This window comes from Phyllostomus hastatus, unplaced genomic scaffold, assembly GCF_019186645.2.
Source record: "Phyllostomus hastatus isolate PE091 unplaced genomic scaffold, TTU_PhHast_1.1 phas_contig_40, whole genome shotgun sequence".
Lineage (NCBI taxonomy): Eukaryota > Metazoa > Chordata > Mammalia > Chiroptera > Phyllostomidae > Phyllostomus > Phyllostomus hastatus.
This window is the reverse complement of record NW_025333872.1, coordinates 42009168-42036183: the sequence shown is the minus strand read 5'-3', so window position 1 is coordinate 42036183 and position 27016 is coordinate 42009168. Positions and strand designations below refer to the sequence as shown.

At 41.0% G+C, this 27016-nt stretch overlaps 1 protein-coding gene across 7 annotated transcripts in view; it reads left to right on the top strand.

Moving 5' to 3' along the window:
- MDN1 (midasin AAA ATPase 1) overlaps window positions 1-27016 on the top strand; it is a 139026-nt gene that overhangs the window by 77744 nt on the left and 34266 nt on the right. For all 7 annotated transcript variants that reach the window (XR_006786102.1, XM_045842555.1, XM_045842556.1 and 4 more), the window contains 26 exons: window positions 754-902; window positions 1179-1390; window positions 1708-1928; window positions 3085-3198; window positions 3834-3966; window positions 5202-5317; window positions 6111-6244; window positions 8900-9057; window positions 9279-9399; window positions 9755-9965; window positions 11656-11887; window positions 12224-12350; window positions 13024-13194; window positions 16416-16630; window positions 17005-17392; window positions 18153-18262; window positions 18900-19605; window positions 21343-21504; window positions 21722-21992; window positions 22741-22976; window positions 23094-23189; window positions 23839-23933; window positions 24231-24352; window positions 24939-25085; window positions 25905-26014; window positions 26628-26701. Coding sequence is in view for 6 of the 7 variants with exons in the window: in XM_045842555.1 (XP_045698511.1) it covers window positions 754-902; window positions 1179-1390; window positions 1708-1928; window positions 3085-3198; window positions 3834-3966; window positions 5202-5317; window positions 6111-6244; window positions 8900-9057; window positions 9279-9399; window positions 9755-9965; window positions 11656-11887; window positions 12224-12350; window positions 13024-13194; window positions 16416-16630; window positions 17005-17392; window positions 18153-18262; window positions 18900-19605; window positions 21343-21504; window positions 21722-21992; window positions 22741-22976; window positions 23094-23189; window positions 23839-23933; window positions 24231-24352; window positions 24939-25085; window positions 25905-26014; window positions 26628-26701 (4831 nt within the window). In the remaining variant the exon portion in view is untranslated. The remainder of the gene's footprint in view (window positions 1-753; window positions 903-1178; window positions 1391-1707; window positions 1929-3084; window positions 3199-3833; window positions 3967-5201; window positions 5318-6110; window positions 6245-8899; window positions 9058-9278; window positions 9400-9754; window positions 9966-11655; window positions 11888-12223; window positions 12351-13023; window positions 13195-16415; window positions 16631-17004; window positions 17393-18152; window positions 18263-18899; window positions 19606-21342; window positions 21505-21721; window positions 21993-22740; window positions 22977-23093; window positions 23190-23838; window positions 23934-24230; window positions 24353-24938; window positions 25086-25904; window positions 26015-26627; window positions 26702-27016) is intronic.

The following is a 27016-nucleotide window of genomic DNA, read 5'->3' as shown; positions in this document are numbered from 1 at the left end:
GAGGCACAGGATTTAGTTTAAAGAAGCTTCTCAGGCCATTCTGACACGTGTGTTCAGAGGCCCACACTTGGAGGAACACCACTTTAGGCACTGATGTTGGTGAAGGTGTTCCTCTGATCTTCAGGATCGTCACTGAGTCCTTGAAAGTGGAATAAAGAGGGGAACTTGGAATTGCTTAAAACATACAGATGTTACTTCTTCCAAGTGTCCCATGTACAGAAAAAGCAATGTGTAATAGTAGTAAAAATAAATGGAATTTTATTTATTGAATAACTACTGTGTGTCAGGTACATTGTTGGCTGCTTATTCAGTACTTACATTAGATCTGCAACGTATGTGTTTCCATTTTACGTTAAGGTTACGAGAAGTTGAGTAACTCATCAAAGCCAAATAGTTAATAATGACATCTGGAATTTGAAAGTAGGTCTGTTAGATTTCAAAGCCACAGTCCTTTTTGAGGTCATTTTGCCACTTTTCAGTGTGTGTCAATAAGGATGTATATGACCAGCTTTGTCACACTTGTAAATGAGTCATCTGGTCGCTTCCCCATAAGATACTGTTAGAGAGGTGGCATAAGAGGGAAGGAATATGAATGTTCCCACAAGTCCAAGAGTCCCTAGAGTCCACTTAGAAGGCTTTCTAAAATAAGTATCTGGGTGGAACAGAGTTTGATGTGAAGGTGGAACTTCTCCATTTTCATTGGAGATTTTGCAGAATCTATTGCTCATAGATGGCAATGTTTCTTCTTTATAGGTTCTCCAACATCATCTGTTTCAACTCTAATTCAGACGGCCTTACTCATTGTGCAGTACCTGCAGCGAGGGCTGAGGTTAGACAGAGCCTTTTCTGAAGCATGCTGGGAAGCATATGTCCACTCCCAGCACTCAGCAGCAAACCAGAAGGTACCACGAAGTGTTTCAGACAGCCTTCTAAGTTGTAACACTACATTGTTTAGTACAAAGAAATTCTTCTTTGTTGATAACTTTAATGACCTAAGAGAGTGGACCACGGTAGTTACTGTCTAACAGAAATCTGGTATCAAGGTACTTTTCTGAAAAGTAGGTTAAATGTAAATATTACATTCTTGAAATTTATCATCATAAAAAGTAAAAGTTACCTTGTAATGCACACTTTTTGGCAATAGCATATATACACCATGTGTTTTTACCTCCTACCAGGTTGCGCAGGTTTTACTGGAGAAACATGTTTCTTCTCTGCGAGCACATGAAACCTGGGGTAGCTCCATTCTTGCCTTGGGGCTGTGGCCAGATTCTCTGCCCTCAGCTCTCTTTGCTACGGAAGATTCTCACCTCTCTACAGTACGAAGTGATGGACAGATCTTAGCGTATTGCCTCAACAGGATGAGCATGGAGACGAGCAGCTGGGCACGGTTAGCAGAGCGTTGAGCCTGTGTGTCTCTCCAGTGTCTTCACTGTGTTGTTGCTTTTGATGGTGATGGGTGTCACCCAGCATGCTAGGCCGGAATGTTATGTGCCCTTTTATGACCTAGCTGTCATAGCTTTGTTTGATGCTACTCCCTACATGTTATTCATTCAGTATATGTTTTAATTGTCCTCATCATAGGAGACTCTCCTTTTCCCCAATACCTCTTTGAGTCATTATTTGTAAAGTTATTTTCCTGGTTCTTTTAATTGTGAAATGAAAGTTCATCCTGATACTGACTTTGCCTATTCCATTGCATTTTAGGATTCAGCCTCTTACCTTGCCAGACTTAGAGAAGATTATGCAGACCTCTAGCCCTGAGAGCTTGCAGTTCAGTTCAGTTGAAATGGATTCTTTTTGGATTGATGGACCAGATATTCTGGCCATGGCTGTTAAATTGCTTATAGAAAGAGCAACCAATCAAGATTGGATGCTCAGAGTTAAGTGGCTTTATCATCTAGCCAAGAATATACCACAGGGGCTTGGTGAGTAGAAAGGCTTAAGTTGTGTAATGAGTGAATTTATGTACACTTACTCTGTTTAGTTCTTCAGCAGCTATATTATTCTGTGACTACACTGCTAGTATTACATGTGGGAGATATCACAGCCAGAAATTTGTGACCTAGCATTACTGTCTGTGTAGGTGTTAAAAAAAAATAAGGAATGTGCCCTGGCTGGTGTGGCTTAGTGAATTGAGTGCAAGCCCGCAATCCAAAGGATCACCGGTTCGATTCCCAGTCAGTGCACATGCCTGGGTTGCAGGCCAGGTCCCTAGTAGGAGCTGTGAGAAAGATAATCACACATTGATGCTTCTCTCCCTCTTTTTTCCTCCCTCCCCCATCTCTAAAAATAATTAAAGAAAATCTTTATTTAAAAACACTAAAAAAATTAAGGAACATACCTGCCCTTAGATATGTCCTAAAAGAAACTTTTTTCCCCATGTAGTGCTTGGCAGTTTACAGTGTGTCCACCTTTGTATTAGATCCAAAAGGAAAATGAACTGTATTATGTTACTTTCTGTTTGTTTGGACATCCTGCTTTTTGTGCCACTAGTGCTGCACAACCATTCTGTCTGGAAAAGGTACTGCTTTTGGTGATTTCATTTCCCCCAAAAGTGCCTAAGAGATTTACTGATCCCAGGTGTTCTAAGTTGTCATGCTTAATTTCTTGGCCCTTTTTTCATTCTAAAAGAGGAAAAAAGCAACAGTAACAACATCACATGGGTTGTGAAATACAGGACATGGAATTTGTTGGTAGAACTTGTTGCCCAAAGTAATTGAGTGTACATGAGCCTTTTTGATCCATGAGAACTCATAGATGAGCTGTTGAATGTTTATATTATTGTGGTACGTGTGATCTGCCCAAAAATGTGTAAAGAGTATTTGTATAATTACTGTTATCTATGTTGCTCCATATGGTAGCTACTAGCCACAGGTCATTATAAAAGGTAAATAAATATGAACTAATTAAAATGGAATGAAATCTAAAATCCAGTCTCTTAGTTGTGCTGGCCACATTTCATCTGCTAACAGGTGACCAGTGGCTACTCTTGAAAGATCAGCTTATAGAACGTTTTCGTCATTGCAGTTTTATTGGACAGCTTGCTTTAGGTACTAACATTTGCGTGTCCCTCTCCCACAGAGTCAGTTCAGATTCATTTGGAAGCCAATGCTGCATCTCTTAGGAAATTTTACTCAACTTCTCTCTCAGCTGGGATTAGTAATGTCATCAAAATATTACAACCAAATATAACAGGTACTGTACTTGATTTGATTTCTAGCTCTCAGCTCCACTGACCCATCTTACCGAGCCACCTACCTCTGTTCCTCTGATCTCACAACCTCTAGGAGGGTCAGAAGCTGATCACTGCTGCTGTAGAGAAGTGCCAGGTTTAAGCCAAAGGACCTCAGGGAGGTGTTAGCAGCAATAGGTGTTTACATCTTATTGTAAAGATGTGGCTTTTAAGTGTATTGAAAGCAAATAAATAATGAGATGTATTCATTTATTTTCTGCCATGTAAATTAGTTGTCTTGTGGTTAATGGCAAATGATTGGGTAATTAATAAGCCCATTGATTTTTTTCTGACCAATAGTGGGATCTCAGCAAGTGAATGAATGCATTGGTTAGAATGTTTATGTTCCAGTAATGATTACTTTTATATCCTACAGTGGAATGGATTTTCAGGACTGGTAGAAATTTTGTATTTAGAAGGGAAATAGTATAACAGCTGTTGAACTTTACTTTTCCAGTACCATGGGCTGAAACCAGCATTTCTCTGTGCTACCTCTTCCCCATCAGGACTGAATGTGATCAAATTAAAACAGTGAAAATTGTCAACAGAAATTTGCCTGTCAAGGAATTTAACTTCAAAATTCTTTGTTTTAAACCAGATGAATTTGTGATCCCTTTGGACCCTCGATGGAATATGCAGGCTTTGGACATCATTAGAAGTTCGATGGACTTTGACCCACAAATGGACCAGTCTGAGCAGCTCTTTACCCTGTTAGAGTCTATTGCAAATAAGTAGGTGAAGCCTGCTGTTCTGGGCATCATTTGCCTCATTGTACACTCTGGCTTCACAGAGCATACCTTTTTTAAGTCTCTGTCAAATAGCACTTAGGTGTGTTTAATCTTGTGAACCTAAGGATTGCTGGGGAGGGGGGGGGGGTGGACATGATTGCCTCTATTACCACTACTCCTGTGTGTTCTGTGCTCAGTGAAGTATTCTGACTGTGATGTCAAAATTCCTATCATTTTTGCAAGTTCTTACTAATTGAGTAGGATGCTTTAAAAGATAAGCCAGCTTAGCATTAATAGTGGGATTTATTTTATGGTTAATTCTTATAATTAGATAATCATTTCTCCTGTTTCCTGGTTGATTCCCTGCAGCTCTTTCCATTTGCACCTACCAGTTCCCTCACATGTCCTTTTCTTAGCCCTTGTTCTGTCATTTCACATTCTCGAAGACTAGAGACATACGTAGTACCTGCACGCTTACGTTCACACTCACATTTAAATTTACCTAATTGTTACATAAGCTGGTTTCTTTTTTCAGTTTTGATTGATTGATTCTTAGAGAGAGAAGGGAGAGAGAGAAACATTGATTTATTGTCCCACTTATTGATGCATTCATTGGTTGATTCTTGTATGTGCCCTAAGGCTTAAACCTGCAACCATGGCATATTGGGACAATGCTCTAACCAACTGAGCTACCCAGCCAGGGCCTGGCCAGCAGTTTTTTAAATTGGCCATCACTGTAATAAATTCTTTAAAATAATTTTGTAATTGCAGTATAATGTGCATTACAGAAAAGTGCATGTAATTAATATACATGGTTTTGATGAGTTTTCCCAAAGTAAACACATTCATGCATGTGATATGTACTAGCACCTCAGAGACCCCCTTGTTTCTGCTTCCAGTAACTCACGCCCCACCTTCCCAGGTGAGTTCTGACACCACAGATTAACTCTGTGGTGCCTGATTGTAAGGCTTCCCAGCACAGCTCGTCAGATCGTGGCAGAGCGACAGAGTGAGGCCTGGCCATCTACCTGGACACCGCTCTCTCCAGCCATCTGTCCGTTCCCCTCCAACTTAGTTGTCATCGCTTTTGCCTCTGTCTTTCCAGTCCAGACTTTGTAGAGGCAGGAGAGGAATGTCAGGTTGAAGAATATTGATGTTTCCAGGATTTGCAGGATTCAGCCAATATGAAAAATATATTTATCAATAATGGTTTGTTACATTATTGGATCTCATTTCAGGACAATCATATATCTTGACCGGGAAAAACGAATTTTTACTGAAGCAAATTTGGTTTCTGTTGGTGGCAAAAAGTTAAGAAATAGTGTCTTGAGAATGTCCTTTGATTTCCATAAAGGTAAGACCGCTGCCTTCTGTGTTCTTCAGTTACACATCTGATTGCAAAATATTGCCAAAGTTAAGAAACATATTCAGTATTTGTTGCCGTTTTATTGATTCCTTTGTTCTCTGGCCTGATTTCAAACATGTGCCCTTATTCAGCACTAATGATGAGCTCCTCTTAGCACGTCCTTGGTTCCTTTACTTTTTACAAGTGTATGCCATGTAGGCCCTGTGTTATGAAAGAGGAAAGGGAGGCACAGAGATGCTCAAGGTCACATTTCTAGCAAGTAACAGCTAGAACTTGAAAATGAGGTCTGTTGGCTCAAGAAGTACAGGCTCCTAAGTATTTGATTATAGGTTCTTCTTTTGTCCCTCCTTTTTTTTTTTTTTAATTGAAAAGAGACTCATGCTTGTTGGAAAAAATTCAAGCTATATAGAAACAAAAAATTATCGATGTCAGCTTTTAGAGCTGCTTCTATTAATGGTATATTCATTTGTATCTTCTCATAACCATGTTGTCTATTCAAACATATATACAATTAGTTTCTGTTTTGCTTTTAAACATGTACATGTTTAAAATTGCACTGTTTAATACATCTATGAACATCTATAGGTATACATGCCTGATCCTGTAAGGTTTAATAATAGTAGGCAAAGAATTAGGCAAAGAATTTGCTTTCGTTTTGACCTTTCAAAATTGACCTTTGTACTGGGAATATTAAGTTTCACATTACAGTTGATTTTGAAAATGTCCAGAGATTAATTTAAATCTGATAGAATGTTCTTATTTTATTTTCATCAACTTGAAGATCCAGAGAGCTATCACAGCCTGCCCCATGAAATTGTGGTCAATCTTGCAGCTTTTTTTGAACTTTGTGATGCATTAATCCTGCTCTGGGTACAGTCCTCCCAGGGAACGGTATCTGATAACAGTGTCGGTGAGGTAAGGAAAAATACACCTGTTTTTATTGTAAACATTTGTCTTGGTGCAAAGATTCTTAGGGATGAGACTGACTTCAGTGTTCTTATCTCAGATACTATTTGAGAAGTGTAATTGTTCTTAACAGTTTAAAATATATACACATTTTAAAGCTTTATGGGGACATTATTGACATACAATAAATGGAATGTATTTAAAGTGTACAGTTCTATATCAATACACCTGTGAGACAATCAACCACAGTCAAATGGTGAACATATATCCATTACCCTCCAACCTTTCCTCATGTCTCTTGTGTTCCCTTCCTCTCCTGTCTCCACCCCAGTCAGGTATCCACTGATCTCCTTTCTGTTACTAGAGTGTTTTCTATAAGTGAAATTATTCAGTATATGTTTTCTTTTGTCTGACTTCTTTCACTCAAAATAATTATTTGAAGATGCATTCACATTGTTTTGTGTATCAAGAGTTCATTTGGATTGCTGAGTAATATTCCATTAAATGTGTGGTACTACAATTTATTCATCTGTGTATGTGTTGCTGGCCATTGGAGTTTTAACAGTTACATTTTAATTTACTTAAGCCTTTCTAGACATCAATGTCATATGGATTTGAGTTTGGAATCCAGATTATACTAGTAAGTCTAGTAAATTAGAATAACAGGTCTTAAACTCTTTGGTTTCAAGACTCTTTATGGTCTTAAAAGTTATTAAAGATCTCAAAGAACTCTTTGGTTACATTTATCAATATTTATTAAGTTAATATATAAATCTGAGAAATATAAAAGATAGTTATTAGTCTGTTTAAAAACACAGTAACAGATCCATTTCATGTTAATATGAATAACATTTTAAATCTTTTTAATTTCTGACTTTACTGAAGAAAGCTGGATTCTCATATCTGCTTCTGCATTCAGTCTCTTGCAGTATATTTTTTGGGTTGAAGTTTGTGAAGAAAAACTGGCTTCTCTTCATAGTTACGAGGTTGGAAAAGAAAGGAGTATCTTAGTAGCTATTTCATATAATTGTGAATGTTTTTCTTTGACACTAAACCGCAACTTGACAAGTAGTAGTTTTATAAAGGTTACTTGTAATGTGGAATCGGAAAAAATGTCACTGAAGCTGTCATGCATTAAAATCCATTGGCCTAGCTTGCACTTTACATGGATTTGGATGTGTGTTGGTGATTTTGGAAAATATTGTTAACTGAGTTGTCAGGTGTTCTAAATGCTGACAAATTTCATTCTTTAATATAAATAAAGTCACAGTCATAAATTACCATAGACCTCATCAGACAAATCTTTCAGTATTGGGAAGTATTTATGGTCTTGGTTTTTTAAAGTTCTAGGCTTTGCTTAAAAGCTTGGATTAACCAGTGGTGGCACAACTGAATTATTTTCATAACCTGACAGATTCACTTCATTCATTTTGAATACAATGTTTGCTGGATACCCACTCACGTTTGTTTATCATGCTTTTTTTGTGTGGGGAGGTATCATCAGTATAAATGTCAATATAGAAAAAAGACAAATAATTTGATACTATGAAAGTAGTTTTTACTTCATGAAATTCTAAACAGAATCACTAATCTTGAGACTATTTTGCTGTAAAAATACATTATTGCAAGAGCAATTTTGGACGCTTACATTTATCTAATTTACATTAAAAAGCTATATAAATGAAAATGGTAGGTATTATCATAAGGATACATATATAGACCAATGGGGAAATAAAGAGAATTCAGAAATGGACCCTCACATAAATGGTCAGTTGATTTGTTGTTACTGTTTTTGTCAGATATGCAGGTTCATTTACTGGGGGAAAAGAGTCTACTCAGCAAATGGTGATGGAACAGCTAGATCTATATAATAAAATAAAAAATAAGCCTTTGCCCCCCACCTTATGTTTTATAGAAAAGTTATCTCAAAATGGGTCATAGGCTAAATATAAAATAGCTAACCTATTAACTATCTAAAAGAAAACAAGGGAAAATCTTCATAATGAGGATAGGCAGAGATTTTGGAGGATTGTTTATAAAAATTTCATCAAAATCAAAAACTTGTGTTACAAGAGACAACTTTAAGAAAATGAAAACACTGTGAGCAAATGTTTAGAAATCATACATAAATTATGTAAACAAACTAATAAGACAAATGAGCAAGACTATTTGAAGAGATGCTTCTCGGAAGATAATATGAATGCTCAGTAAGAACTTGAAAAATTGCAAGAGTATTCATTATCAAGGAAATGGAAATTGAAACCATAGTGATGTGCCATCACCCATTAGAATGGCCAAAATTACTAGCAAGGAAATGGAACAAACTTGAACTCACCTACTTCTGGTTGGAAGACAAAATAGGCTGGAAGACAAAATATTGCCTCTGCTTTTTAAGACAAGTTGGTGGTTTCTTATAAAATTACCTTTACACTTAACCATAGAACCCAGTAATTGTTTTCTGTAATGGAATAGCTCTGCATTTCCAAGTGCTAGGAGGAAGGAGGATCTTTGCCTTCTCTGTGTGCCTTAATGTCCCTGACAATGTTCCAGTGGAATGGTAGGCCTTTCATATATGTGTGTTGACTGTTGATTAATAATTGAAGTTTGTGTCCTGCATCCTCTCTGGGGACTGTTTGCGAGCAGTTTTGGTTTACTTTGTTTTAGATCTTGGAGGCTTTGCGGTGGCGGGACCGGTTTTGGACTGTGGCTGACACAGTAAAAGTGGATGTTGCAGGCCTGGCCCTGCTTGCCCTTCACTGGCACTGGGTTTTAAAACATTTGGTCCGTCAGCTCCCTGAACTCCTGATGAACCATGAGGACAAGTAAGACTCATTTAATGAGTAACAGAGTCAATATCTACAGTACTGATGATGTTAGAGAAGATGGTTTAGCATCGAAACTGTTTCCTCTTTGTCTACTTTGGTTTATTCCCTTGGCTTACCAGTGAATGTACATCAGATATAAAATGTAAATGATGTCTCTTACTATCCAGCATTTTCCCCTTTCCTTATGCTCCCTTGCTCTTTTTTCTCCTTCTCTAAAGGTACTGCAAAGAGGTTCAGACCATCTCAGAACATATTCAGAATTGTTTGGGGAGCCCGACTGGTGGCTTCACTGGTATAAAGAAGTTGCAGAAGTTCCTGGGACGACCATTTCCTTTTAAGGTACATCTTGGAATTGTAGCAAAGAAAGATTTGACCTCTTCTTCTGAAGTTCTTCTGGAATGCGGGGACTGCCATTCAGTTGGACTCATCCTTGCCTGCAAGGCTGACCTTTTAAATGGTCAATGATATTAACTGATTTGTTAAATGTTATTTTACCTATTCTTGAGACTATTAAAGCTAGGAACAGTTTTAACTTTATTACCGTAAAAATCTCCTGGCACCAAATGGGAATAAATCCTATGTTTTCCAGAGGCATTATGGAAATAGTTTAAATTTTCTCTCAGACTTGAATATGTTGCTAAAAAGAACCACATTTCTTCTGTATAGTAGGCTCTCCTTGGCTTTATTGTTTCAGGACAAGCTGGTGGTGGAGTGTTTTTCACAACTGAAAATCCTTAACAAAGCCTTTGCCATCAGGGAGCAGATGGCTGCACTTGGGGAGAGCGGATGGCTAGAAGACGTCAGTCGGCTCCAAACGGTCGCTTCTGAATGGACGTTAAAGAAAAGTCTCCTACAGGCCTGGGGACTGGTCCTCAGAGCTAATATTCTGGAAGATACCAACCCAGGTAATGTGCTCTTGTTACAGAACAAACAGTCGGGGGCCTGGGACAATATACTGTTATTGAAAAAAAGCCCCTGGGTCCGTCATGTCCACCGCCAGAGGAAAGACGTCTCTCAATGCCAGAGATTCGTGAAAAGGAAAGGAAACGTTTATTTAATGCTATACAAACTTAAAGTAGTGACCTAACGTCTTTATCAAAAATTCTAAAGTCCCTTAAAACACCCACAAACAGACACAGTCCTTCCTTCCTTCCCCCTTTGCCCAGTCCAGAGTACCGTATCTTAGGAAAGGAAATAGAAGTCCATGGCTCAAGCAGTCCTTTGGTTATTCCCAGTTAGTACTCCATCTCGACTGGGAGACCTCCCTGGGTTCCTGGCACCCTCAGCTGAGTCTCCGGGATCTCTGCTAAAACCAGGTGGTGGTTCCCCCTTCTAAAGCTGCGGGGGTCTCCACTCTGTCAAGGCTGCATCGTTCTCTCCCCCAGGGCTGCCGCGTCTGGGTTTAAATCCCCACGCCAGTCTTCCTCTGCAGCCCCATTTCCGAGTCCTCCCACACTCGGCTTCACATGCCAGAACTCATATCCTTCCAACTTTACTGGACTGCCATCATGAGTCTGGGCAGGTGTGGCCCCAAGTCCTGGAGCCAATCTTCTCTAAGCTCCCATGCAGGCGCTGTTAGCTCAGGGGAGCTGCCCCCCAGTCACATCTTGGTGGGGTAGTTACTTCCATTCCCCTGGCTCAGAGCATGGCCACAGCTATTTAACATATTTAAGCGACCAGCCAAAGGCTATAGATATGTTAAATGACCACTCCAGAGGTTAGCTGCAAGGCTGTTGCTATGAGAAACAGCTTTCAAAGGCCCTGCTCCACATGTCCCTTCCCCCAGCCCACACCTGGGGAATGGGGGTGAAGACATCTTAAAATCTCCTGGACACCTTAAGTTCTGGACCCCATTTCAAATGCCTATTTGGGGTCCCCCCTCTTGGCTGCACCCTGTAACACTCTGGAGTCTAGTCTGCTGAAAAACAGTCTTAAGAGTGTGTCTGCTACCCTGTAGCCAGTACGTTTTTCATTTTTCTCACTTTTTGTTTGGTATACTGTATATTTAATTACTATTAAATAAATGTCAGGCATAGAGCTAAACTTTACATACAGAATGGGGCAAAACTAGGTTTAAAGTTGTGAGGAAAATAGTACAGTAATAAATAATAATACAAGAATAAACTGTGTTTCACCTACTTAACAACTGTAAGCCTACTTTTGCCCCACTGTGCATATTGTTTAATTCTGTCATTAGATTTGTGCAGGTGTTAACCCATTTCCTGTTTGCCCTGAGAATACTCCCAGGCGGCACTTGCAGCTGCAGCATTTACCCTGAGATATATTAGGATTAGAGGCAAGTTCTGTTTAGAATTAACTCCAAGAACAGTTTTTATATTTTATTTCCAAGTTGAAAACCAGTAAGATTTGCTTCAGCTTCAGTGAACATGTTCATGTAAAATTAAATGAATGCTGGCAGTGAACTGCACTTTTGTTTTCCTAAGCGGGAAATGGGTTAACGTCATTTCAGATTTGAAACTCAGCTCAGGTTTACTGCATTTTTGTTTAGCTCACTGTCACTTAACTGGCTTTTGGAAATCTGAGCCTGTACTGCTGACTGTTGTTCAGTAATGCCTCATGTCTCTTTTTGTCCAGATGAATTGAAGAATCTTGTGAATGCTCAGTGTGTAGAACTAAAAGCCAGAGGAATTTCACTTGGTTTTCTGGAGCAGAAACCCAGTGAAGCTTCCACCCGCTCCCAGCCAGACTTTACCTCCTTAATTCAACTCACTAGGAGTGTTCAGTTATGGCCTGCAATGGAATATCTGGCTGTGCTTTGGCGGTACAAAGTGACAGCTGACTTTATGACACAGGCTTGTCTGAGAAGGTAAGCCGTTTTCCTTGAGGGAACTTACTTCCTTGTTAGTTTGTCCTATGTATCCTACCTGGGAAACAAAGCATAGACTTGTCTGGAGGCAGAGTAGTTGCTCAAGCAGAGAGAGGTCAGTTGCCACTTTGGAAAGCCAAAACTTCTTGAAGGTTCTTTGCTTGTCTTTGTTTCACCTTTAAAAGTTACTAGCTATTTTTCCAGTAATACTGCTTGCTCATTTTTAAATAAATGTATTCTGAGTTCTTTGTGTTTTCATATTCCCATACATAGCAGTTTTCTGCCTGGTTATCGATAGCCCACAGACCACTCTCTCCTTCTTTATATTTGGAACAGGTCCAGCAAAAACCAGCAGCCACAGATAGAGGAGGAAATAAGCCATCACATCACATTTTGTCTTAAGCACACACCTGTTGCTCCTCAAGAGCTTCGAGACCTTTGGGCCTTACTCCACCATCAGAAGGTAAAAAACAAAATAAAAAAGAAAGAAACCTCCCTTACACTGTGAGCTGAGTGGATTTTCTGTGGCAGACAGGTTGCAGAACATTTTATTTATTTAACCTCAAAATTGCATGTTACAGACTTCATTCTTACCTGAATTAATTTCATAGGGGATAATTTTAAATGATCTAGTGCAGTAATTACCTGGTATTTTTCAACTTATTGAAGAATCATTCCATTCAGTTTCCAGTTAAAAGAAGCTAAAATATTTGCTTATTTTATTTTGTTTCCTCAAAAATACATTGTGAGTGTGTTTTTTACTCTTTGTCCAAGAATAACTGTTGAATGTGTATACTGGGTAAACTGTATTTAATATAGCTTCAGTAGTACAACCTTAAGTTTTTCAAATAGTGTTTTATTCATTTATTTATTTTGCCAACACTATGATTATGTGATATATTTTACTTACATTTTTGCATGCAACCTTATAAAAGAAGATATCTTTTTAGTTTCGTAAAACTATAATCAGGATGAGTGACTTTACCTAGGTGGCCAGGGTGGCAGAAAATTAGCAACATCAGGATTAATATCATTACACCCATATTAGTTTTAGATGGGTCTTACAAGATAAAGGCCATGTAACTTGATGAATCTTTCTCAAAAATTTTCTTATCTAATTATTCCATTATCTCTAGGTGTCTGCTGAAGAGATGATCTCTCTGTGGTCTGATTTGTTTAATTCCACATTCATGTCTTTCTGGAGCAGCACAGTGACCACAGACCCAGAGTACTGGCTCACATGGAGCCCCCTGCCGACCATGCAGCAGAGGGAGAGGCCCAGGTCCCTTTTGGATGCCACACTGAAGGTTTGTTGGCATAAAAATCATAAAAATGATAATCGTGGAAAACATTTTACAATAGATCTAGCAATAAATATTTTTTCCTACTGTAAAGCAGTAACTAATTATAATGCTTTATTTTCTACAGGATATTAATAAGCTTACCTTCACAAAAGATACTCTGTCTTAAATGATTTGGGAAATTCTGAATTAAAGTAAAAAAGTCTCTTTAAAGAAGGATTTTGTTTTCTAATTAAAATAACTCTTCTTTACTAAATATAAAATATTTAAACAGTACATGAATGTGTTGATGTGAGCAAACAAAAATGACATCACTTTTTTGTTTACATAACACATTATGAAAGCCTGTACCTGTCAATCCAGCTTATTCTTTTTAAGGTATTTCATCTTTCATGTGTACTGAAATTTATTTAATCACTTTCTTATTCACAGGTTTGAGGTTTCTTGCCTTTATTTCCACCCCCTTCCTGTAACATCCACACCTGTATCAACTACCTTTGTATGAGTCTTTGTCAGGTTTGGTGTTTCTGTAGATGTATTACAAGAACTGGAATTGAACCCTTGATCAAAGTGCACACAGTTAAAGAAACTTGTAGCTGTTACCAGAATGTCTAGGAAGTGGGTTTTTTTTTACTTTTTTAAATATGCTAGGAGCCTGTGAAGAGGGAGACCACTAAGCCCTGGATGACCACAGGAGAACTTGGGACTAGAGCACAGTTTCATTTATTATATATATGAGGACCTGTTTCTCCATAACATGCCATACGAGGTGTTATCAACACTTAAATTATTGCCATTCTTTCGGTTTTTAAAAATCTCATTTAATCTGTGCTTCTTTGTTTTTGAGATTGAACATGATTCCCATGCATCATATTTTGCCATGTATGATGCACACTTTTTTGCCCAAATTTTTGAGGGAAAAATAAGGGTGTGCATTATACTCGGGTAGTACTAATTGTTATGTATAATGTGAATTAGATATGCCAATTAGTACTACAATGTAGGTGTGCATTATACATGGCAAAATATGGTTTATTGATCATTTTTCTTAAATTACTTTTTCTTGATTATGCTATTACAGTTGTCCTGATTCTTCCCCCTTTGCACTCCTCCATCCAGTGCCTCCTACTCCCTTGGACAATCCCCCCACCATTGTTCATGGGTCGTGCATATAATTCTTTAGTTACTCCATTTCCTATACTGTACTGTATATCCCCATGGCTATTCTGTAAGTACCTATTTGTACTTCTTAGTCCCTCACTTCTTCACCCATTTTCCCCCTTCCCCCCTCCCATCTGGCAACCTTCCAGTAACTTCTTTTCTCTTGCTGCTTTTAAAAATCTCTCTTTATCTTTAACCTTTGTCATTTTAATCATGATGTGTCTTGCAGTGGGCCTCTTTGCATCCATCATAATTGGGACTCTGTCTCAATTACGTCTCAGGTATAGCACCCTGGCATTGTGGGGGGAGGGTTTAGCAAAGGGACAGCGGTCTCTGCTGGCCTTGATGCTGGACACTTCAGTGTCTCCCTGTACACCACTGGTGCCTTTCAAGCTGCTACCCCAGTGCTTGAGCTCAGAGGAAGTGAGTCTGTGTGGGGGTTCTTTAGTAGGAACTGCTTGGGGCTCCAGTTTGTTCCACTGACTCAAACCCCACTGTTTTTTGCAGCCAGAATTTGTGGGGAGTTATTTTCCTGGCACTGGAACCCTGGGCGGGGGCGGGGGGGGGGGCTGGTGTAGGTTTGGGACTCCTTACTCCTGAGACATCCACCCAGAATTTTTATCCACGTGGGTGTGGGACCAGCCTGTTCTGCATCTGCACCCCTACCAGTCTGGATGGATGTGTTTTCTTTAATTGCGTAGTTGTTGGACTTCCATTCAGTTTGATTTTGTAGTTGTTAGATTTCCTTTTAGCTCAGTTTCTGCCATTATTGAGTGATGATTGTTCTGTATTTTAGTTGTAACTTTAATGTGGTTGTGCGAAGAGGCAAGCCATGTTTGCCTATGCCACCATCTTGACTCGAGCCCCATTTTTATTTCTTCATTTTCAGTCATGTTAATTGCCTATTTTGTAAAAAAAAAAAAAAAAGTGGATTTGTTTATCATTTTATTATTATTGGATATCTCTTTACATATTATGGTTATTGAACCTTTAACCAACATATGGTTGAAAATCTATTTCTTATGCTTTGTTGTTTCTCAAGATACTAATTTTTTTTTTCCTAGTATATGCATCCCTTTTTACTTTCTGGCTTGGGTGTCATGCTTTTTATTTATTTATTTTTTATTTTAGCATTATTTTTAATGTATTAGAGTGACATTGATTAATAAAATTGTATTGGTTTCAGGCATACAGTTCTGTGATACATCATCTGTACATTTTTGGGGGTCATGCTTTTTAAAAAGTCTTTCTTCACTATTCCTAGAGCTAAAAACCATTTGCCCATATTTTCTTCTATATTTTTGTTTTTGTTTTGTATTGAAATCAAGTTTGTCTGGAGATCTTGTTTTGTGAGGTAGACTTGCAAATTTTTTTTTATTTTATGCAAACAGTGTATCTGAGAGCAATATAAGAGCGCCATTTTTGACTAATTCAGCCTTTCCACTCTGATTTGAAATGCCACCTCAGTGATATATTTTATTCCCATAAATGTTCATGAATTTATTTTGGAGTCTTTTCTGTTAGGTTGCTCTATCAAAATTTATTTTTTTAATTGAAAGATGTACTTCTAAGCTCTCGGTGATAAACATTATGGGTCCCCAAGAGTCGCCACATGGAGTGTACAGTGCTTCCCGTCACCTCTAGTCGAGCTCTGCTGTGGGTGGCTGGTACTATGTCCCAGATGAACAGCCCAAGGGGCACAGGCATGGCAGACTTTGCCTCGGGCTCTTACATTGAATTGTTTTCCCTGCTGCCTCTGAGTCTCACCTTCCTGTAGTATTTTCCGAGCTCTATTGCAAAAATATTCTTCATGTCCTGGTTTAAGGGGCTTTCTTCTGACTGAAGTACCCATTGCTCCTTACTCCTAGAATTGCTTCACATTCCTTTAAGGCTTGTTAACACTCGACCCCATTTAGTCCTCCTGGTCCGGTTTCTCGTTGATGTTTATCTGGTCCTAGCAACCTGAACCCCTTTTTCTTACTCACTTTCTTCCAAGATGCCAGTGATGCTCGTTGAAATCCTTTTAACTAATTTCTAAATTAACTTGACTCTTCTTCATCTATCAGGGCCCTGGCAGTCTCAGTAGAGCCATGTTCTCCAAGTGCTGCTTTGAAGTCTTGACCAGCAGCTGCAGAGCAAGCCCCTGGGATGTGAGCGGCCTCCCCATCCTATCTTCCTCACACGTCACTCTGGGAGAGTGGGTTGAAAGAGCCCAGCAACTCCAGGACATCAGCTCGGTGCTTTGGACCAACATGGCTATCCCTTCACTAGCAGAGTTCAGGTATCCCCTCCTCCCTGGGTAGACTGTAAAGCTCCTTTTATTTCTCCAGAGCATGCAGCCGCTCAGTCAGAATTTGATTCTGTAGTGGCTAGTTCTGGTGGGTGAAGGCAAGGGTGTCTTCTGGCTGGATCAGCAGGTTTTCAGCCCATGACAGAGGCTGTAGTGAGCTGGCCAGCTCCTCTTTCAATTTAAGCACATCATGTTCAAGAGAGTGATTTTTAGAAAGCCAGCTAAGATTATATGAGAATAGAAAGTAACCCTTAGTATTGGCAGTGCAGTCTGCCATGTCATTTTTTGAAGGAATGATAGCAGGAGAAAGGACTGTTGTTTGATGCAATAAATGCAGACCCTTAAGTGCTTCTTTGTCCCGACAGGCACACAGATTCCCGGCTTCAGGGACTGGTGCTGTGCCGGCATCTGGCAGGCCTGGCAGAGCTGCTCCCTGAGACCCAACAGCAGGAATACATGCAGAACTGCGAACATCTGCTGCGTGGGGACAGCCAGGCCTTCCAGCATGTGGGCCAGACTCTTGGGGACATGGCGGGACAGGATGTGCTGCCCGAAGAGCTGCTGTGCCTCTTGCTCACCTCCCTGCGCCACCTATTTGGAGAAGGGGAGGGTAAGCAGGACCTACCTGAGCCAGCCCGGCGTGGGAGCCTCTGGGTGAGCCTTGGACTGCTCCAGATTCAGACGTGGCTTCCCCAGGCACGCTATGACCCTGCAGTGAAGAGGGAATTCAAGCTCAAATATGCCAAGGAAGAGGTAAGGAGATGAGGGTTAGGAGGATGGGCTCCATCCCTGACTGGCTGGGTTTGCTTGGTATATTAATCCTCTTTCCCTTTTGGGTGATTTTGTGTATGCTGCCCTGTAACAGCATGTTCTAAAGGCTGTGTTTTCCTCTGAGGGTTCCTCTGAGTGGGCTCGGGCACTGGGTGGGGCCCTTCCTAAGATTCTGGTGTATCTGCCAATAGGCTGTAGTGGGCAGAGGACACAACAGTACACCACCAGAGGCACTGCCACACAAGTACTAGTAGTCTTCACTATCCAGACTTCCTTTCCCTGAACTAAGTTTTGGATGTTTGGAGTTGAATCAGTTCTTTAAACAGAGTATAGTATTCCTCAGGTTTTGAACTTTTCAATATTTTTTATATAAAAGTCAAGGACCAAATAGGTTCAGGTCACATGGGTACCCTTGCTATTTAAACCAAGCCCAGGAACTGGCTACAGGAAGATAGTGATAAACTAGTTGTGTATTTCGAAGAAGGAAAATTGGATTAATTGGGTGAAGGCATAGCAATGGCAAAGTCTCAGAAGTTTAGTGTTGTAAATAAGATAGTTTTCTTTCACGTCACCAGTCTGAGGTGGGTGGTCTGGGTTAAAGGAGAAGAGCTCCCTGTCTGTCCTTGGGTCAATCAGGAACCCAAGTTCTTTCTATCCAGTTGCTCTACCCTCCCCTAGGACATTGTTCTTTCAGGCATGGTCCTAGCTGGGCACAACAGACCAGCTTCTTGCTTTCCATTAGTTTCACCAGCTGCAGTGCGAGTGGAAGACCCGAAACCTCTTGTCCCAGCTACAGACTGGAAGAGGCCTAGAAGATGAAGTGATCATCAGTTACTCTCATCCTCACATCAGGTAACACAGCAGAATGATGATTATTTGTGTTGGAGATTATAGTCTCTCCTCCTGAAAAAGACATTTGAAGGTTGGTCTTTGTAATGTAATTACAGTGTCAGCAGAGGTGATGGTACACATCTCTGAACTACACTAGCAATTAGATCCCAAAGCCATGGTTATAGTCAGAAAAAGATAGACTCGGTGAAAGGAGGGTGTGGATTCACATGGGGCCTAGAGGGTTGAAGCCAGAACTTACTCTCAACACAGAGAAGACGAGTGTGATGATGTGCACTGTGTGGGTCTGTTGCCTTAGGAAATACTGTCTAGTGTGGTGGTTCTGAGTTCCAGTTCTGTCTCTGCCCTTGGACTTGAGACTTGGAGTAGACCTCTTAATGCCTTTAAACCTCAGTGTCCATATCCATAACAGAAGGATAATGCACTTCAGTGAGTTGTGATGAGAGTTTGAGCTAGTCATCTAAATTGCTTAACATCATGTGTGGCATGTGGTAACTGCTCTCTATATAATCCATTTCATTGTAATTATCAATGCTGTCATCTTATTTAGTAACTGAAATGTTTTCATTCTCTTTTTATGAGTGCTCAGTCTAGAATTCTTCTTTTGACGGAATTTGCATATTGGCTAATTTGCCTTTAGGTCACTTCACCAAAGAATTGATCAGCTAGAGAATTTAATATGCAGCCTGTCAAAGAAACAGGCTTTCAGACCCCCGTTGCCTGGATATGAGTCCCTGGTGCAGGAGATCAGCCACTACGTCAGCAGTATCGCCAAGGGCCCTGCCGTTCAGGATCTGCTCACACGGCTCTTACAGGCCCTCCACATGGATGTGTCTCGATCTGCCCAGGTGGTCCAGAACCTTCTGAAGGAGGAGGCCTCCTGGCAGCAGTCTCACCACCAGTTCAGGAAACGACTGGCGGAGGAGTATGCACTGTATCCAGACTCTGTGGCCCCACTGCAGGCATCCATCTTGCAGATGCAGCATGGCATGAGGCTGGTGGCATCTGAGGTCCATGCCTCACTCTACAGCAGTGTGGTCCATGCAGACAGGCTGGATGTCCTGGCCACATCCCTGTTGGGTTTCCCATCAGTGGGCTCCACTTTCCCCACCTACTATGCTCACGCAGATGCTTTGTGCTCAGTAAAGTCTGAAGAGGTTCTGCGAGGCCTTGGGAAGTTGTCCCTCAAGCGCTCGGGAGGAAAGGAGCTAGAAGGCAAAGGCCAGAGACCCTGCCCCACCCGAGAACAGCTGCTGATGAATGCCCTTCTTTACTTGCGTTCCCATGTGCTGTGCAAGGGAGAGATGGACCAGAGGGCTCTGCAGCTCTTCAGACACGTGTGCCAGGTGAGCCGCCGCCTGCGGGGGCTGCGAGCACGAGCAGGGCACCTGCGGGATATTAGCGGCGCCCAGTGTACATAAGGTTGTGTGGTTTCTGAGTGGGGTCTACTGTCTGTTTCTTTCTTTTCCTATTGAATTATCAGATTTGGGGGCCTTTGTTCCTCAGTTTTTAAGAGATTTAAAAAAACAGTGATATTAGCTCTTTATCTGTGTTACACATGGTTAATAGTTTGTTGGTTGCCCTTTGACTTTATGGTGTTTTTTTGCCATTTAATTGTATTAACTTTTATTAATATGGTGATTTTTGTCCTTTACCAACAAAAGGTACTTGTTCTCATTTTAAAAGACTAAATATTAGGAAAAATTATTAGAATTTACCAAACTGTTAACATACTGGTATATCCCATTCTAGGCTTGCTTATGTATATGTATCTGTAAATGTATGTCTGTGGCATTCTAAATTTAATTCATTTGTCCTGGTGGCTTATAGTTTGTTTTTTAGTAGTAGAACTTTTTAAAAATAAAAATCTTAACATAGTGACCTAATATTTAACTGATAAAATAGCCATTCTGGTTGAGAGTAATTCTGTCTCCTAAGATTGGTCCTTAAATCATCAGTGTTCTATAAACCAATAATAAAGTCCATTCTCTTTTATAAGTTGCTTTAAAAAAAAACCCCAAAAAACCTAACAGTACTTGGTATTTATTTTTCCCATAATTATGGTATTCTTTACCTACATATTTAGTAGCTGCCTAGTTTTCTACTATATGAGAATGACATAAGTCATTTAAATAATCTACCAATGAAAATTTATATTGGTATGTACTCTTCCTGCTGTTTTTGAAGAAAAACCCAGTACCACCACCATTAAATAGTCCTATAACCAGGTCTTTGGGTACAAATTCTAGAAAGCAGAATTGCTGGGACAGAGATTAACTGGTTAGACTTTCAATACAAATTTTCTTTTTTAGATTTTATTTATTTGTTGTTAGAGGGGAAGGGAAGGAGACAGAGAGGAAAAGAAACATCAATGTGTGGTTGCCTCTCACGTGCCTCCACTAGGGACCTGGCTGCAACCCTGCATGTGTCCTGACCAGGGATCAAACTGGCAACCCCCTTGGTTCACAGGCTGGCACTCCGTCTACTGAGCCACACCAGTCAGGGCTTAATACAAATTTTCCTCCCAAATGGATGCTTATTTCTTTAATCCTTGTCGGTAGTCTGTGATTTCTTTAATTTATGCTTTTTGCCAATTGAAGGACTTAAAATCTTAGAGGTGGTAGGGGATTTAAGTATCTGATAAGGCATAGCCCAGTTTTGCCTGATGGTTGCCTCTCAACCTCCCTGAGCTCCGAGTACAGCTCCTTGAGGGCCAGTCAAGTGCGGTCTGAATCACACCTCCACATTGCACACCCTGAGCCCGCCCTTACTGCAAAGCACCATGAACTCTCGACAGGAAGTTCCCATAGCTTTACTGTAGCAAGCCTTTACACTTGTGAAGCTAATGCTACAGCAAGTGGGGCGGGGTTTAGGAAACTTGGGTTGCTGCAAATACAGTTTGAAAACAAAGCTCATTTGCTATCTATTGCCTGAAAGTAGTTTCTTGGATATTGGCATTCATTTATTTTTGAACCATGGTATTTTTGTTTCCATGAGAAATTAAGAGGTAAGCCTTGAGTTTTTTAATTGTAAGTGCTTCAGCAAAAGCAAATAAGCTTCCTCCTGAATGTGTGGCTTTTCAGGAAATCATCAATCAGTGGGATGAACAGGAACGCATAGCCCAAGAGAAGGCCGAGCAGGACAGCAGCCTGTACAGATACAGGAGCAGGAACTCGAAGACAGCCCTGAGCGAGGAGGAAGAGGAAGAATGGGAGTTCAGAAAGCAGTTCCCACTGCATAAAAAGGTCAGGGTTTGTTTTGGAATGAATTCCCTTGATATCGCGCGCACACAGACATGTGCATGCACTCCCTTCCAGTGGTTTTGTAATCTTTTTACTATTTCTTCATACATATAAGCTATATATTTCCTTAATTGTTCACATTCCATCTTTTCCCCTTCTTTGTAGTCTGATTGGAATCACTTCTTTTTTTAATGTTTGATTGTTCTAATGTTATTTACAGGACTTTGCAGATATTTTGGTAGAACCAACACTAGAGGAGAAGGGAACGTCAGATGGGCAAGAAGAGGAGGCAGCCGCAGACCCCGCCCTCCTCTCTTCCAGCTCCATGCAGGCTGTGATGCTGATTCACCAGCAGCTGTGCCTCAGCTTTGCTCGGTCCCTCTGGTACCAACAGACTCTGCCACCACACGAGGCAAAGCATTACCTCAGCCTGTTTCTCTCCTGCTATCAGACTGGGGCATCTCTTGTGGCACACTTCTATCCCCTAATGGGTACAGCAGTTTACTTTTGTCATACTCTTGGGAAATTGAAACGAATAGAAGTCATTTGCTAGTTCTGGACAATGAAAACCATTACCTCCCTGTTTTTCTTAGATTGTTTTATTGATGGAATTTTGTTAGTTTAGGGACTTAAGCTGATTTGAAAAATTTAAAATTTTACAACGAAGATGAATTTTAATTATTTGAATACTTTGGGGTAAAGGGATTGAGAGAATAAAAGTGTGGGCTTAGTCTAAATGGTCTTATCATCATTTCCAGTTTTTCCTCTAATAGCTTCAGTGCTTTTCAAATGAAAACATGTATTCCTGGGGGCAACCTCAGAATTCAGAAATTCTCTCACAGAATATGGTTGGATGCTGTTTTCTCCATGACCTCATGAGTTACTCCATGCAAGTAGGAAGGAGGCTTTAAATTTCACTTCTCTCTACAAAGATCAGCTACAGAAACTGGGAATTTGAATCCATCAAACCAAAGTTTGTTCCTTCTCGACTGCACCTAGGCAGTATGGAGTTCCCGTCTGTACCCTAGAAACCTGCACCTTGGCAGATTTCTGTGACTGCTGCAAATATTAGGGTACAGTCCTCCAGGCCGGTGCTACTTTGGGGTGGATGGCATTGAAATATTTGCTTCCTTAGTTCTTAATAGTTCATGTTTGGGCATGTTTCTAACATCTTTTTAACTTACTGATAGATGAATTATGGAATCTATTGACTTTACCCTGATGTTGTTAACTTTACAGGAGTTGAGCTGAATGACCAACTCTTGGGCAGCCAGCTTTTGGCCTGCACTCTCTCCCGTAACACGCTCTTTGGGGAGGCAACCTCTGACCTGATAGTGGAGCCTGTTGGGCCCTATGACTTCTACCAGCACCCCAACGTCCCAGAAGCACGACATTGTCAACCTGTGCTTCAGGGTTTCTCAGAGACTGTCAGTGGGCTGCTGCAGGATTGGCCGGAACATCCAGCGCTTGTGCAGGTAGGGTTGCTGGTTTGGAGGGGCACTGAGGGTGTGGTCTCTCGCCTCTTTAGTACCCTGAGACTTCGGATAATTGACATTAACATGGGGATATACTAACTTTTCCCCCCTCTGCAGCTTCTAGTTGTAATGGACAGAATTCGTAGTTTTCCACTTTCCAGCCCCATCTCAAAGTTCCTGAATGGTTTGGAGATCCTTCTGGCAAAGGCACAGGTATGACAATTTCCCCTCTCCTCCACATTTTAGTTTGTAATGAATTGAAAAAAAGATTATCTTGTGGCACCAAGATATATTGTTAGAGGGACAGAAAGTTTTAGTCTGTGTTGGGGAAGGATAAACCTTGTTTTTTCTGGGATTGGGTCAGATCATTGCAAGGGAAGCCATTACCTCTGGGGGCATGGGAGGATCCCACCTGTTTCACCTGTTCTCAGGGGTGGGATGCATCGTCCACAGGGACTGATGGGGCTAGGACTTTCAGGTGGGCCTTCAGACCAGCTGTGTGCCTGCACACACTGTCTCCCTCAGGCCTCTCAGCCTCTGAGATAGCTGGCGCTTCCCTGTTAAACAGATCAGGGCCCTGAGCTTTGGAGGGGGTCACGATAGGAAATCAGGCACAGGTCTCCAAGTCCTGTGCTATCTGTCTGTTTAAATGTGGCTCTGCTGGGGTTCTGTCAAGTGACCAGAAAGAATGGGAAGCTGGATACACAGTACATAAACTCATTACTGCTACTGGTAAATTAGCGTACGAGCTGTTCAAGGACCCCAGTGATCTTCACACAAGAGAAGTCCAGGATGTTCTTGAGGGAGGAAGTGATTTAGGGATTGAAGAATGGCCATAGTAAATTTTGTTTTGTTTCTTTAGGATTGGGAGGAGAATGCAAGTCGAGCTCTGTCTCTGCGAAAACACCTGGATTTGGTCAGTCAGATGATCATTCGCTGGCGTAAACTGGAACTCAAGTAAGTGGTACACTCCCCTCCTGACCTTATGTTGCAGGGGCATTTGTCTTCTGATTGTTTCTTTGTTGTTTACGTAGTACAGCTGGAGACCAGTTAGAGACCGTGCTTTTTAGTCATTAATCACAGAATTAAAAGCTAGACATTAAAATGATCGTGAGAGACCAGAAAATAGTATAATGTCTTAAGATAGCAAACTGGGAAGCTACTCCATCTCTATTTAGCTTCTGCTTCTGTGATTTCATACATTTCAAATGGCTTTCCTTAAGTGCTTCTGTGCCCTCTTCTCTCGTGTTTCAGCTGCTGGTCTGTGAGTTTGGATAATACCATGAAGCGCCACACCGAGAAGTCCACCAAGCACTGGTTCTCCATCTATCAGATGCTTGAGAAGCACATGCAGGAACAAACAGAAGAGCAGGAAGGTAACATCTGTCAGTAAACCCCCTGCTTATTTAGAAGTTTCAAGCTAAACTTGGTGTGCTCTAAAGTGTGCGGTTAACCTGCACCCATGTCTCGTTCCACCACTGCTTTCACATAGGAGGCCTCATTTGACTTCATGGTATTCCCGAGAGGTCAGCTGAGAAAGCTCAATACCAAAAGTCAGAGAGTGACTTGAAGTTACATGACTTGTCCCAAGTCTAGAGAGTTCGTCATAAGATGAGGTTTCCTTCTTCTCTAAATCCATGACTCAAGCCAAAATGAACATTATCTTTTTGGTAGGTAGCAGTTAATGTGCTTAAGTGTTTCATTTCATACTTAGAGTAAGCATCTCATAATTCATAATTTACTGTGAGTGCATTTGACACACACCCTGAGTGCAGCTGTTTTTAAATCAACTTGGAATTTAGCTGCAGTCCTTGCTTCAAAGCTTCGCTTTAATTGTGGTCTCTACTGGACTGCCATGCCTCAGTGTCTCCTCTGAGACACTGGCAAAGTGGGTGATGTGCATGTTATGAATAGGGAGTGATGGTTGAAGGCATGTATGTGTTGCTCTTTGAATCTCTGAAGATGACAAGCAGATGACCCTGATGTTGCTGGTCAGCACGTTACAAGCATTTATTGAAGGATCCTCACTGGGAGAATTCCAAGTTCGACTTCAGATGTTACTGGTTTTCCATTGTCACGTCTTGCTGATGCCACAGGTTGAAGGAAAAGGTAAGGAGATATATATATGTATCTTTTTCTGTGTGTGTTTTTTTCTTTACCTTTTTCCCCCACTGTTAATGGATTAGACTTTGAATTCTCCATATGAGACTAATATCTTGTTGCCTACCAGGTTTTAAACAAGACACTTTTAGTCGTTTTTTTACTTTAATATAATTCACGTTAGGTAGAGACAAACATTCAAAGTAAACCGCAGACTGGTTATCACTGAAGGACTGACGACCGAACTCGGGCAGAAGGTGAACTGCCCGATGCAGATCTCGGGTTCGAACTGGCATGTCGAGGCAGCAGTCTTTCTGTCTAGACAGCATGCGTGTCCTGTGAAGCTTCTGCTTGATCCAGGCCACGTTTAGGTTCACAGCTGCAGTTCAAGCAGCTGCACACAAAACGATGGTCAGTTCCCATCCCTGACCACAGCAGCTTGGATCACGCTGTCAACTGTAAAATGAGTGCAGATGGTATGTGAATGAGCAATCAGGGCGAGTCTCTTAAAACAGGCTGAGTTTCTGCTGACTTTACCAAAAGATTTGGAGAAGGTTTGAAATTGAGTTTAGCAGAATGTCTGAGTAAACTACACCATCTTTAAGGGAAAAAGTGCAACAAAAAAGTTCACTGTAAGCTGAAATGAAAAAATAGGGTAGTGATGTCAGCCTGCATCTCTGGGAACTTCTAAATTCAGACAGGCTCCCTGACGAGCCTGTGAAACCTACTGTAATCTCATGGCCTAAAGAGTAACAAGGAAAGGACATCTCTGGAGCCAGTAGCACATGTAGCAAGTGTGGTGTTTTTGTTCCTTTTCATTTCTTTCAGATTCACTTTGCAGTGTTCTGTGGAATTTGTACCATTATTACAAGCAATTCTTTGACCGGGTCCAGGCCAAAATTGTGGAACTTCGTTCCCCCCTAGAAAAAGAACTTAAAGTAAGATGAATAGATGTCATAATCACTCTTGGGCGAACATCATCAGCAAATTCTTTTTATTTAGTTCTGTTCTTTTATCCATTTAACGGTGAGGCAGGGGCTCTGGGGACTGGAGGAGAGCATTGCGACTGCCAGGAGGATGGCAGGGTTGACATTCTGTGGCATGGGCTCCATTGATGCCTGGCTCAGTTTGTGAGGGGTTAGTGGAGTGGCCCCTGTTAAAGGCTGCTTAAGAGGACTGACCCAGGCATCTGTTAGTACTGGCTCCCTGGTCTTGTCCAGGCTAATCTTCTGCCCCAGAGAAGCACTTTGCACATGCCATTGTGGTGCCACAGGCGGACCCTCTCTTTGTGACCCTTCCGTGGTGGTGGAACCAACTCTGGTATGAGCCAGAGTGCGTATCGGGCGACCTGTTGATTATAGCAGCAGTCTCTTTTCAGTCCTTTGGGACAAACATTGGTTCCTTTTTTAGACTTGTTTTACTTGTTCACTGCCATCCAGTCCCATGTTGGGGGTGGAGTGGGCTCTGGTCTTTGGCAAAGAGATGGTCTAGAAAGAAACAGAATGGCACCAGGTTTATAAAGCCATTCCTTGAGCTTCATTTATCTTACAGGAATTTGTTAAAATATCCAAGTGGAATGATGTCAGCTTCTGGTCCATTAAACAATCTGTGGAAAAGACACACAGGTAATTCATCTTTTAAACCGGGGGTGACCAAAGAATTTTTGAATGGTAGGCAGCAAGACTGCATTGTTACAATGGCCTGACTCAGTGCCCCCTTGAACTTACTATAAAACATTGGATTGTTTGGGTAAGGACTTTTCAACACCATCCCCTACCACCCAGAGCACAGTCTACATGTGGGCTAAATTGATGTGCTTTGAGTAAAGCAGACTGTGTGCTGTGGAGGGTTCTATCTTCTGCCACTCACTAGTAGCTGTTTTAACTTGAGTAGAATGATCCCACCATTCCTGGCTTTAGTTTTTTTCCTAGAAAAGGAGG